At 39.1% G+C, this 14,553-nt stretch overlaps 1 protein-coding gene across 1 annotated transcript in view; it reads left to right on the plus strand.

The window, feature by feature from the left end:
- Window positions 1–1,350: 1,350 nt before the first annotated feature.
- Window positions 1,351–14,553, plus strand: part of LOC124803405 (facilitated trehalose transporter Tret1-2 homolog) — a 39,611-nt gene continuing 26,408 nt past the window's right edge. The window contains exon 1 of the mRNA XM_047264589.1: window positions 1,351–1,420. Coding sequence (XP_047120545.1) covers window positions 1,351–1,420 — 70 coding nt within the window. The remainder of the gene's footprint in view (window positions 1,421–14,553) is intronic.

The raw sequence follows: 14,553 nt of genomic DNA on the forward strand, positions 1-14,553 counted from the left end.
TTACTCCTACAATAATTTTATTGCTCCTTTATAATTTCGTAGAAACGGCAGACAAATATTTAAGCTTTTAAAGAAAATCAAGCTCTTACTTCCGTGCTACGACAATTTTTTAAAATATTTCCAAGCTCGAGCTGGTGTCTTTCAGCAATACAACGAATATCGGACGACGACAGTGAGAAAAAACCTTACAGACCAGATGGAGGCAAATTTTGCACACGTCAAATACACGTGTGCCTTAAGCCACGTCACACGGCACGGCAACAGGGACATTATTCTGTCAGCAATGCTGTATGACTTCGTATACCATGTATTTGTTGCTCGTTTCTGTGGCCATTTTTATTAAAACTGCACTGACTGCTTTTCCCACTTTCTGTAATAACGCAATATTTCGAAGCAATTCAAATTTTACGAATAAAAATTACTCCTTTTATAAAAAAAGGTTTATTTGAAAACGAAAAATTTTAGCATATCTGCTTCGGTTAAATGATATTTCGATGACATTAATCGGTTATTAGTTTAAAAAATAAAAAATAAAAGCTGGCCGGGGTGGCCGTGCGGTTCTAGGCGCTACAGTCTGAATCCGAGCGACCGCTACGGTCACAGGTTTGAATCCTGCCTCGGGCATGGATGTGTGTCATGTCCTTAGGTTAGTTAGGTTTAATTAGTTCTAAGTTCTAGGCGACTGATGACCTCAGAAGTTAAGTCGCATAGTGCTCAGAGCCATTTTTAAAAAATAAAAATTAGCTGTTACAACCAAAACCAAACAAATACGGAAAAATATCCTTCATTCGGAACTAAAATACCGGTAATGGTTTTAACCGGTCACTTTTTCTCATCTATAGTGTGCACATGCTCCTTTCACAGAAACTACGTTGTCCAGCGCTGTACTTAATGATCACACTCTATGTCCTTCGCTCACGTAATAATTGTAGTTGAGAAATTGAGCCGTGCTCTCCAGGGATTACATCTCCAATGATTGACTTGCTGTATTTATGAGTCAAATGGCGCACTATGAATGAGGGGAAAAAAAGAGTAAATCAATAAGGAACGGCATTCGTGTTACTCACATAGGCTGCGCCGCTAGCTTGTTTTAGCTGTGGTGCAGACGTTATTATGTTCCCAGTCTGTGCTCGTGTTCCTTGCAAATCTGGGCGCCTGCGCAGACACGTGTGGATAATCTCGCGGATTATTCGTAGGTACTTAAGCAACGACGTCTCCTAGCAGTTAAGTACAGGAATGAAGGCCGTCACAAGCAAACGGTGCAGCGTGGCTGACGGTTATAGTGTGGCAGGTGTCTTCAAAAACACTGCGGGGATATGGCCGTATACCAAACCTACCACAATTGGGAGAATGGTTGAAGAGGTGCAGTTGGCTGAAAAGAAGCCAGCTACGTGGCCCCAGCTACTTGCTGCTGTTGTCGGTAAGGCGAAAAATACCGTTATTTCAACTTGTGTTATGTGCGTGTGTGTGTGTGGGGGGGGGGGGGGGGGGGTGCTGTTCAGACTCACACAAAATAAGCATAATAGAACTAAATCTAAAAATGCTGATTGTTTACGTTTTTCGTAAGTTCCTGTGGAGCTTGTGAACTACGTTATGAGAACAATCTATGGAAGTTCCCCATCGGTCTGTCGTACAGGAATTATTGGCAGTCACTGAGCAAAAGAGCAAATTTTGTCAACGGATACTGCAGTACTGAAAACACAAATTTCTGTAACTACATCTGCAGCTACATTCATACCCAGTTAATCTCTAGACACTCTTTCACAGAGGGTGTTTTTCTTATGTCACAGAGGGAGTGCGGTAACAGTGTTTACATGCATGCCTCATTGCCATTTGTTACTAGTCACGTGATCTTCACAACCTGTAAGAAATCGATGTATATACCTGTAGTATATGGAGGATCTGATGCCAAACCCGTCGCATTCGGGAGGACGACGGTTCAATCCTGCGTCCGGCCATTTATGTTTTCCGTGATTTCCCTAAATCGCTCCAGGCAAATGCCGGTATGGTTCCTTTCAAAGGGCACGGCCGACTTCCTTCCTCGTCCTTCCCTAATCCGATGAGACCGATGACTTCGCTGTCTGGTCTCCTTCCCCGAAACAACCCAACCCAAACCCGTCCTCAAAATTTAAAAAAGTAGTCTTTGCGCGATAGACAAAATGTTTTTCTGGGCATCAGCAAATTAATTATTTCCAGCATTTCTGTTACATGTCAAACGGACCTAAAATTATTTCCGTCACCTCTCTTTGTATATATAGGACGTATTCTGTGAGGCAAAAGTATGAAAATGAATATCTTTTGGATTTCAGATCCACGAAATTACTTACGAAGCTGGCTATGGTCAGCAGTATTGCCTTGTAACGTATTCCGTAGGTTAACATCTGGTTAAGAATATAGAACCCTTTCCACACCCTTTCACTGTCGTACGAGACTTAGCATGTATCTCACTTGGCATGAAAATCGACATATTCTTAACGTTATAACAATTTTTCACGTTTCTATCGTAAGTTTCCTTCTCAAATAAATGAAGTACTACTTGTTCGAACAGGCGACAACACTACCGACAAATCTCTCATACTTCGTAATATACACGATGCTCTATTTCGTAACACTTTTTTCTTCGTTTATCGTTTTTCGTCCTCTCCTTCTTCCTCGCTCCCTGTTTTCTCCCGCATTGACCGTGAATATCAAACCCCTTGTTCTTCGCCAAACAGTTCTCAGTTTTCCGTAAGAACTGCGTTTCTTCTGCAACGGCGGTTTAGTGGAGGACTTTATATTACCCATTATTTATATAATTGACCTGTGGTGCATTATCTTTCTTTTTCTACGTATGGAGAATGAAACACAGTTACATGTCTTTGTCTAACTTTATTAACTGCTTATCCACATCTGAGACACTTGATAAAAAATTTCATTATTTTTATTTTATTGCCCTCTGGTTATTGCAGGCACTACTGATTCAGATTAAACACAAATTCAGTGTCATTACTAGAGCGCTTTTGGGACAAATTAATCATTTGTTTTAATCAACGAGTTGTAAATTTCCTCCCTTAACTAAAAGACTCAAACGGTTAGTAGTCATAGCCTATTTAAAATGGTCCGATATTACCTAGCTCAATTTGAATATCGCCGTTTCAATAGACAGCAGAAAGGTGAAGCTCCCAGTATTGGGCATCTTCAACAAATACTCTTTTCGGATTGCTGTCCTAGTTTACTGGGTGTATTTCAGTCATCTCCATTGCATCCTACAGGCTAATGATATAAAACACTGTTCGTTGGGATGTATGACTCGGATGGGACGTTCAGCTCAACAAACGTTCTTTCGGGAAGAAGTATGAGAAACTACGTCAGAATACGGGATGACGGTTGATGATGATGATTGGTTTGTGGGGCGCTCAACTGCGCGGTAATCAGCGCCCGTTCAAAGTCCCATTTTTTACAAAGTCCAAATTTTTTCACAGTCCAATCTAGTCGCCGTCACGAAAGATGATGAAGGTGATGAAATAATGAGGACAACACAAACACCCAGTTCCTGGGCCGGGAAAATCCCCAATCCCGGGATGACAGTGCTGAACATTATGTACAGAGTGTACATAAACTCCAGGAACACTGTTAATTATTTATTGCGCAAGAATCAAACATTGTACAGATATCATACATACGTCATTTTGAAGACGAACACTGAAACTTTTTTTTAATGTATACCGGCACGCTGTAGTTTGGTAATTTGCCGATAGTAAGCGCTAGTCGCAAACATGGCGAGTTCATGTGCGCAGCGAGCTTTCTTTGTTTTGGAGTTCGACAAAAACAAGTGTTCTACAGCTTTGCAACAGATGTTTAGAACCAAGTACGATAAGAAGCCACCAAGGAGGACGGCCATTTACCACTGGCGCAACAAATTCGCTACTACGGGTTGCTTGTGCCCCGCAAAGAGAAGCGGGCATCCTAGTGTGAGTGAAGTGAATGTGGAGCGTGTATGACAGACATTCATAAGGAGTCCAAAGTAATCGGTTCGTCGTGCATCCCGTGAACTCGAAATGGCTCCAATGACACTGTGGAAAGTACTGTGACGGAAGCTGTCTATGAAACCACCCAAGTTGGAGCTAGTGCAGAAGCTCAGCGACGACGACAAAGACAAGCGTTTTTAATTCTCTTCGCACTTGTATCAATTGAATGAGGATGGGGATGGCATTGTTGATCGCTTAATTTTTAGCAACGAAGCCACTTTTCACACTAATGGGAAAGTGAACAGGCATAATTGTCGAATCTGGGGTACAAAGCAGACACCATTGTTCTTCGCTGAGAGCACTGTCATTGGATATTCCTTCTTGGACATGTTGCAGCAATGGCTGATGCCTCAAATGCAATCGGACTCTCCGTTCATCTTTCAGCAGACTGGGACTCCACCACATTTTCATCGTGAAGTTCGTGGGAATCTGAACACGAAGCTGCCACATCGATGGATCGGCCGTCCTAGAGAAGGGGGACAGCTGTTTCATGAAATGGCCTCCCCGATCATCAGATCTCACTCAGTGTGACTTTTTTCTGTGGGGACACATTAAAAATCTGGCGTATGTACCGCCTCTACCACGTGATGTAGTAGAGCTCCGGGAGAGAATACGGGAAGCGACTGCCACAGTCGACGATGCCATGCTGGGACGGGTATGGCAAGAATTCACATTACCGTATTGACGTCTGCCAAGTTACTCATGGTTCGTATATCGAATGTTTGTAAAAAATACTTTCAGAGTTTCTCTTCAAAATGCAATATGTATGACATCAGTACAAAGTTTAGTTCTTGTGCAGTAAATAATTGAAAGTGTTCTTTATGTACTCCCTGTACATCAGCGAACGTTCGCGGCGAGAAAAAAGCGAAAAGGCAGGTACGTGGATTCTGCAGAAATAATAAAAAACAGGGCTTCTGGTTATTTCTCAGTTTACTAACTGCTGACAAACGGAAGTTATACACTTTCCTGCATCTCATATACATGAGCTTCATTAGGAAGGTGTCATTAATGCTGTAGAAAGCAAACAGAAGATCGACAGTTGCGGTGTCCACATGTCATCATAACGAAAGAATGATGAAGAATTTATTGCCTCAGGAGGTATAAATTACCCTTGCCATATAAACCAGTTGCTGAAGGTTCCAGCTATACTGCCGTGTAAGATGCATCTCATTCAAAACTTCTTGAAATATTACGACCTTTCTTGAGCACCTTAACCAAAATACTCGCCTCTTCATATTTCCAGTTGTTCACCATTCCGATGATCTCTTGAGTGTCGTTTTATCTCAGGTCATTCGCGCTTTCTTCCTTTAATAACTGTTCTTATGTCTTCACCACACTTCTTTTATTTCCAAAGGCACCTTACGCGTTTCGACTTTCCATCTTTCAAAGGTAGTGTTATGTCAGTCGCATAAAATTGCTCATTAAATGCACTGTATCATGTCAACATTCCCAATCACGAGACAAGCGCGAAGTAGTTGAGAATGTTGACGTGATACAATGTATGTAATGAGCAATTATCTTGATTGACATAACACTGCCTTTGAAAATAACGGCAGTCGAAACGCGCAAGATGTTTTTGAAAATAAAAACGTGTGGTCAGGGCACAAGGAAAGTTATTCAAGTGCATCCAAAGAGGCGCTTCATCTCACAGCATTTTCATGCGAATTACAGCTTTCTCCCTTTGTAGCTGACGTTTACAGGATTTTCTTGTACAGGAAAACTGACAAGTTGTTATAAAAGAGATAATGCTATACTTAATTTTGATCGTAGTACATATGTACGTAACAACTTTTGTTTATTTTTTTATTTTTTATTTATTTATTTATTTATTTTTGTAGAAGTCAAGAGCCTCAGTGTGTTTCCAGAATAGGAATATGATACAAGTAGGCTGTAATACGTTTATTATCTGTGTGATTAGCCAATTTTAGCAACGGCTAATTTTCACACACATCTTTTAAGCTTTCCGCTTCACCATTAAAACTGGCTAATTGAACAGATAATACAGATTACAGCCCACTTGTGCCATGTTTTCATTCCCAAAACTTAACAATGGCAAACATAAAAGTAAATGAGGATGGAATTGTGAAACACTAGCAGAAGTTTCATAATGGAGAATCCCCCAAGCATTTTGAGGGCACCCTTTAAATCCAGTTTTGGATGTGGGGTAGAAGAACTTGGCCCTCTTCTAGCAACAGCGTGTCTAAAGTCATTTGAATAGTGACGCATTCCACGTCATTGAAAAAGTCATTTATCATTTTTCTATCTGTAGGAATAGTTGCACTATACATTCACTGTGCTCACTGGCTTCCTTTTGTCCTAGAATATAATTTGTGCTCACTTATGAAGATTTTCTGATGATCAAACAATTCCTCACAGATGTCATCCTTAAGCAAAACCGTCATTCAGTCTACAAAAACCAAAGTAACAAAAAGCATGATTTAATGCAATGATTACAATATAACTGCTAGAGATGCTTTATCCATAAACGTGAAAAGTGCTTGTTGGATGAGATTTTAAATTTTCAGGCAGCTAAAGACACAGAGAAACCAAAGTAAGAGGAAGGTGAGCATGGGACAGAGTTCCAATGCAGAGCCTCATATTTGACGGATTTTGCTCATAGTTTGGTTCCCGGTTGTTTCACACAAACGAAGCCTATTCCTATCAAACAATGATGTGTAATTAATAACACTTCCAAGATAGGCCTCGTGCCCATGAACTTGTCTGCTGATACCCCTTTTGGCTTAGCTAAAAAAAATTTGTGCCACTTAAATAGAGGAGAACCTGAACGACAAATAGACATGGAGACTACACATCTCTTTCTTGAGATCAACGTGGAATAACGTAAAACTGTTAAGAAATTGAAATGTGGTAAGGTTACTGTTTTACATTAAATGAATCTGATGAAATAATTTGAAGAAATCGGGATCAAACAAAATTCATTGCATTCAAAAGAATTTCTGTGTTACAATCGCTCCTACGTGGTGAACAAATGATAAGTATATGCCACTGAGAGTCTCTTCGAGTCATTTCAGTCACTTACTTTGGTAACTCGAAGTCTTGAAGGAGAGTTTCCATCACCCACTACTATCAACATCACAGTCCCGGTATGTCGCGGCATGCTATGTCACTACTCGATGCAACTACGCCATTGTGAGAAAAATTTATGGGTGGGCCCAAAAACAAACTCCCTTCACTTTGGTATTAACGAAATTGTTAAGCTAAAGCTCAGTAACCCTGCCTTGACCCGCGAGGTGAGGATCACCAAGTCATAAGTTTTATACCACCTTCATCTTCGTAACGGTCTGATTGCCTTCAGATGTGTTCAAAATTCTTCTTACTGAACTGGAAACATGAATCACTGCTAGTCCCCACATAATCCGCAACTAAAGCCCCGCAATTTCATCAAAAAGCTCAACAAAGACACAGTTCCAAGATGCTAGTCAAAGGTTGGATTCTATACATAACACAAGCTTCTAAATCTCCACATAGTTCAATCCTGAAATCACAATTTCCGATCAGCTATCAGTACCGGTAGCTGCCACCTAGAAGTCTCGCATATCTACGCCTGGTGCCAAAATTTACCTTGAGAAATCGAAAACTACTTATATAATCTCACACCCTTGTGCAAAATATAGAGTTCTTGCAGTATTTTCGCATCGGAAACATTGCTTGACCAATCCCTACAGATCCCGAATTTATGTCTTTGGAAACTACTACGCTATCAAAATTAATTACCACCTCATGCATGACTCTGGATGCTAGGGCATCTCTTTATAATCCTGTATTCTGTGTGGTGAAGATACAATGCTTCTATTATTCCAGCTGCACTGTGACCGACAAAGAGTTGATATTAACGAATTAATAATAGAAATATAGTAATAATTTTTGGAAGTTGTGACACTAGCAGAAGGCTGCTGATTATGAAATGTTGTTTCTTTATTCTGAAACAAATGCAGCATGGACTTTAAAGACGTGCTTATGATTTTGTTACTGACTTTCGTTGTGATAGTTATCAGCTGCGTTATGTAAGGAAAAAAACTGGCATGAAGTAAACCAGCACTCCAGCGAGTTTCGAATCTATGCCGATAGCTGTATTAACTTCAAGAAATTGGTGACATGGCACACATCTAGTAAAACGACGCTGATGCGAATACTCTCTCGTTGTGATACGATACTGCAGTGCCTGTGATATTCCGAATTACGGTGCAAAGTTCCTTCGGACCGAATTACGGTGCAAAGTTCCTTCGGACTGCAATATCATATTTATCAGCCGACACCGGGCAAGCGTCTTTCAAGTATAATGTCTCCCTTGTATGGGAATATACATAACTGATGTACGCGTAGAGGTTGTAAACACATGGTTGACGACATATGGAAGTTTGAATGTGGCCATGAGTCGTGATCGGCTAGTCATAAGATAAGATGACCGCTCGCAAGAAGAGAGAAATTCGTGTCCGAGCTCAAGCCCGGCACAAACTTTCATCGTCGTCATTCCATTATACCACCTACAGAAGTCCATAATCGCAGTTGTGAATACATTTCATGTACTGTCTCATTTCTGTTGCTGCATCTGTCAAAGAGAGAGGCAAACGGTTCGTGCAGCGAAAGACAAGAGCAACGGTCATTTATATGTTGAATTGTAAAGGTCATTTATATGCTGAATTGCCTTCCAGCAGTCCAAAATTTTAATTTTAACCTCACTGTCATACGTTAGATGAGAATCGTTCACAATATTTCATCACAATGGCAAGAAAATATAAATTCAATTTAGAACAACAATTCTGTGTCACTGGAGGGGGTAAATCGACAGTCACAGAATTGTCAAACATCTTTGTGATGTAGCCAGTTTCAGCTACTTTAGCAGCAGAGAGAGTTTTTGGGATGGTCTCTAAACATCTAGCACTTGTCCAGCTATCTGAACCATACACCAGCAAGCTATAGTATTTTTTGAGATATGCTTTTCATGACACCGCACCTTGTGTGACACAAGATTGTGATTATAGAACCTACTGGAAACGCTGCAAAAAGCAGAGCTCTTCATGCTTCTATCCAACAGTCTGTTTCCAGTAATGCATTCCTGCTGCTCGCAATTTTTTTACGGACTTGCTGACATTGGATTTTTCAACAGAGTAGGCAAAATATTGTTTTATGTTTCCAATAGGCGATACGCTAACAATCTGCTACAGAATACTAAAATGTTTAGTCTCACTATAAACGTAAATATACATATGACACATTCTGCTCAAAAAAACGCATTGTCAACAAGTTGTTGAAGCGATATGAATGCGTGACTCGAAACAGAATGTAGGATGGAAGCATGGAGAGCTGTCTGCATTCCGTATTATCTGAAACCTTTTTCTGCTAATAGCATTAATCGGAAACTTTGGGCTGCGTTAATCGTGTACCATCATGACGACCATAACTGGTGGGATGAGATCTTGGAGTGGTTGATGTATGTCTTCAATAGTTCAAACATGGCACACAAGAGACATGTAAGGATACTCCAGCAAAATTTATGTTTGTCTTTCAGCCAAAATCGCCCATGTCTAGCCTACAGTCCACTGATGAATTACTATCCAACAGGACAACTACTGAACACATTCATGAGAAGTAGGGTCATGCCAGGAAAAACATTCAAGTAGCCAATAGGCAGAAAGCTAAACACTGTAATAAAGAACATGATCGAATAGCTTAGCATAGGGGCACAAATCCACCTGAGAAATTTTGACAGAATTGTTAGTACGAGAGCGAAGATGATTGGAAAGCTCTTACCACAGTTTTTGGGTCTTACCAAAATCTTAAATTTGTTGCTCCTGGAAATGTTCTTTTTAAGGAGATCACAACAGCAAGGGAGTGTTATATTTCTCACTTAAACTTCGTTATGGCATGGCTGACGCGTAATTTTGGTTTTTATATTTATTGTGCTTTCCTCTGGGACTTTTATAAAATGCATGTATCCCTAAGAGGCGAAACAGAACCCCGATGCATCTTTGGTTTGGATTCAGACATTCCTTCTTCAAAGCATGAAGTAGGGCAAAGTAGATATTGTCGAGATTTCAAGGTACACATAAATCTTTGGCCTGCTAAGTGGGTGGCACAATGGTTGCAGCAGTTTCCTCATCCTGCCAGAAAGGGGTGGTTTCTAGAGCAGAGATGCGCAAGCACCAATCTGAATCAATTAGCTAGTGTCCACTGTGTGCGGAAGTCATTTTGTTGGGGATCGATGGAATATCCTCAGTTTGAAGCATGTGCCTGTGGAGTCGGTTAAGGATTAATGGCTGATGATGTGAGAGAGTGTGGCACCAAGCACTGAAGCCACCCATTCACAGGTCTACCAGTTGGCCAACCCGCTCTGCAGAGCAGGTCTGCACCAACAGGTTCGCCTTTGTGTTTACGATTTTATAGTGGTAGGGTGCAGGTTGGCCAGCTCATGGGTGCTGTGAATGGACATTTTTATTGAATAGCTAGATTGTTCTGTTGTGGTGCCTGGTGAGGCTACTCCTGGAATGGGCAGTTGTGGAAGTACCTAGTACTGGCTGCCTCCTACATAAGGCTGCTAAAGGAAGCTCTTATGTGAAGCTCTCATGTCTTACAATCTGTAATTATTAGAATGGAAAACCAGTACAAGTTGCAAATTTTTACTTTTATTCATTTGATGACCAGTTCTGGGCCAAAAACTAGTCACCAAATGAATAAAAAGTACAAATTTGCAACTCGGACTGGTTTTTCGTTCTACTGACTAACAGAAGTTGCTGAGCCAAACTAATCCAGCATGCTGAAAGTTTGTCTGTTCCTTGATGCCAATTATGCATACCCCTGACGTTAAGCCCTTGGAGAACAGGCTGGCCAGTTTTGTTCTGATGCTCAAGAAGGCTATGTCTAGAGTGCACGGATGAGACAGTATCTAGTGCTGTGTGCCTTGTACACAAGACTGCTGAAGGACACTCCCATATGAAGCTCTTATGTCTTGCAGTGTGTAACTAACAGTTCCTTGATGCCATTTATGCAATCCTTTTTGACCAAGTGCTTGGTAAAATATTCTTTCTGAAGGTGTCAAACTTCGATCAAGTAACACACTACAATACCTGTTTAGTGTTCAGCTGTGTTTGTTTGTTCTATGAGCTTACTATTTGATACTATTCTGTTTGGTCAAATGACACCTAGAGTGCAGAGGAGAATATTTTCTGTCTTGCAAGAATATTGTCTTAACCCAGGATTGTGTGTTTACCATATGTTCATGCTTATTGATCTATTCTGTGTATTTTAAATTTTAGTTTCAATAGTCTATATTGTGCCTCACATCTGGCTTTTACTGTTCACGTGTTAATTTATTCTGTAATTTATGGTTTGTAGTATGTTCAGCCAGAACTTACTTTTGGGTTATAAGATTTTTTAATATTTCTTTCATGTCAGAAAGAATAGACACCACATGGAATCTGCAGCTGTGATACATATTGTGTAAAGTACGTAAACTGAACGTGGATGGGGGAGAAAGTAAAGGGAAGGGACCATTGATGTCACATGCATTGGGATCTTTAGACGGAATCAGCAGCATGGAGTGAAAATTTGTGCCTGACTGGGATCTGAACCTGGGATCTCCTGCTTACTAGCCAGCTGTATTAACCACTGTCAACCACTACACCAAGCAGATATAATGGTCATCGCAGTCGGGCAGAGCATCTCAGCACACCTCTCGGTCAACCTACACTCCCACCTAGCCCCATTTATCCACTATAAGCGTCCATGTATTCCATGCTCGCTACTTCGAGGGGTCCAATGTGGTTGTACATACACATTGAACGTGATGGAATCATTGCCCAGTGAAGTGATCAATTATATGAATTTGTGATGTCCGTTCTTTCAGTCATCAACAGTCCCTTTCATTTCATTTCCTTTCTACCCCTCCCCAAACTTCAATTTACACAATATGTATCACAGCTGCAGATTCCCTGTGGTGTCTGTTCATTCGGACACATTATTCGTACAGTTGATTGGGCAATGAATCCACCACCTTCAGTGTACATGCACAGTTACGTTCGACCTCCTGCATGTCAAAGTAGCGGGCATGAAGGACAAGCACAGTGACAGGGGACAGGTGGGGTTAGGTGGGAATGTGAGACGAACGAGAGATGTATGGAGATAATCCGTGCAGTTGTGATAAACACTGTGTCTAAGACGTTCAGTGGTTAACGAAACTGCCTAGTAAGCAGAAGATACCGAGTTCGGATCACAGTCTGCCACACTTTTCAGCTGTCGCCGCTGGTTCTGCATGAAAATCCCAGTAGGAGGAAAGGGCTAGTTGTCTCATTTGGGTCAGTTATCCAAAAACGGTACTTTCCTCCTCGTATACTACAAATTTCAGCGTTAACTCACTTATTTTCATTTTAAAAATGCCTATTTTATTATAAATTACTTGGAAAAATTAGCAAAAATAAATATTTTTCTTGTGATACTCACTTATTATAAAAAAGTTTTCTTTTCTCACAAAAAGTAAATGTAAGGAAAAAAGTAAACTTTTTTTATAAAAGGTGCATGTAAGAAAAAAAGTAAGTGAATTATGGTTAATGCAGAATGAATGATTTTTTTTTTAATTTACTGGCTTATCAGTTCACTGTATTTTGTTACAAAAATTATCCATAAAATTACTACACCCCTTTAGCTGTTTGGTATTGTCCATTTAAAGATTATAAATTTTAATAGGAAAATATAAAACTTTTATCAGATTCAGAGAGTGAATTACAGATCATGAAATTCATTATTTTTATTTTTAAGTTTCTTCATTCCTTTATATCTCTATTCCATCTGCCCTTCTTCAGCTATTTGAAAATCCCATTCAGTAACTTAGAATACCTACTGGTAAGATAATCTTAAACTCATTATTAATCTCCACACAACTTTTTTCTCCATATCTAGCATTAAAATATTAACAAATGGTTCAAATAGCTCTAAGCACTATGGGACTTAACATGTGAGCTCATCAGTCCCCTAGACGTAGAACTACTTAAACCTAACTAATCTAACGACATCTCACACATTCATGCCCGAGGGAGGATTCGAACTTGTGACTGTAGCAGTAGCGTGGCTCTAGAATGAAGGCGACAGAGACTGGCAAATATTCACAACCGCTAATGTTACACTAATCATTTATCTCTAACTCACTTATTTTTTTAAGCTGTTGAGCTTCTTGATTAGAGTCTCCATTTATGTAAAAAACAATTATTAGATTTTTTCAAATGTGTAATGTCTGTATGGTAATGTATCTATTTTATGTTCCAAAACATATATCTTGTCATCATGTCTACTTAAGTCCTTTTATTTGATTTGACTAAATTCCATCTTTTTTTACTTCAAATCAAATAATCAAATTCGTAGTTGCATATTGTTCTCTAGTGTTAAACAAGCAATCTTCGTAATCTTCTAAGCTTATTTTATTTTTAACAACAGATTCCTTAACACCTTTACATTGTTTCATTGTTTTATCATCAACTTTATAAGCATAAGTTTTACTTTGAAGCCACAGAATTCTTCCATTACTTTTCCATTGCATTCGTCTTTCATTTTTCTTTAAACTTTCTTGTTTAATAATGGAACACCATAAATATTATCTGTTGGATAACCACTTGTATCAAAGTAATCAATCGTCGATTTCATGTCTTCATAGAAATCTTAAGTTTTTATATTGTAGATATAACTCTCCATATTTTGATAATATAACTCAATATTTTCTCCATATTCCTGTTTCATTATTCTATTACACTCATACCAACGTAGATCGGTTTATTAAATGTGGTTTTTTTCTTATTGGTATGACTGGCAATAAGATCTTCATTAAACATCGTTCTTTCTGTACAGTTTGGCTTAGCTATTAATTTATCGCGCTTTTGTCTATCTGACACTAATTTTATATCCACTCTGTTTCTTATATTTTCTATTGTCTTCCCAAAAACAGAATTACTCAACTTGCAGAAATCTTATTCAAAATAATACTTCGATTGCATCCTCATTTGAGTATTCAAATCTATATATTTTAAGAGTTTATGTATTTTTGTTATTTTCATTCCTAGAGACAGATACTGTTTGAGATTTGTACAGTGAACTACATAATTACATTTGTCATTCAAAGTAGTCCATAACTCATTTTCTTTAGTTCCAGGTAATATTACATTTTCAGGAGCGAATGGTAAATCTTCATATAAATTACGTAATTCTTTTGGATATTCTAGCTCTACTTCGAAAATATATCCAGTTTTTTTGCAGTATACAAAATTACACTCATTTTCACTCATTTTTGTACAATCAAAATTATTTGGTTTATCCCATTCATGTAGGTAACACGATCACTTCACTCTACTTTCAGCTACCCATTTTTGACTACTTTTTGATTTTACTATTTTTTATCCCCTTTTAAATTCCAGCTACTTTTAATCAAATCTAATGTTTTTTTCCGCTATATATGGATGCTGAAAATAAAATGTGTGCTAGAAACAAAAAAGAAATATTCTGTAAATAACTTTTCGGAATTTAACCAACTAACGAAAGATTTTTT

Source organism: Schistocerca piceifrons, chromosome 6 (assembly GCF_021461385.2).
Source record: "Schistocerca piceifrons isolate TAMUIC-IGC-003096 chromosome 6, iqSchPice1.1, whole genome shotgun sequence".
NCBI classification, from domain to species: domain Eukaryota; kingdom Metazoa; phylum Arthropoda; class Insecta; order Orthoptera; family Acrididae; genus Schistocerca; species Schistocerca piceifrons.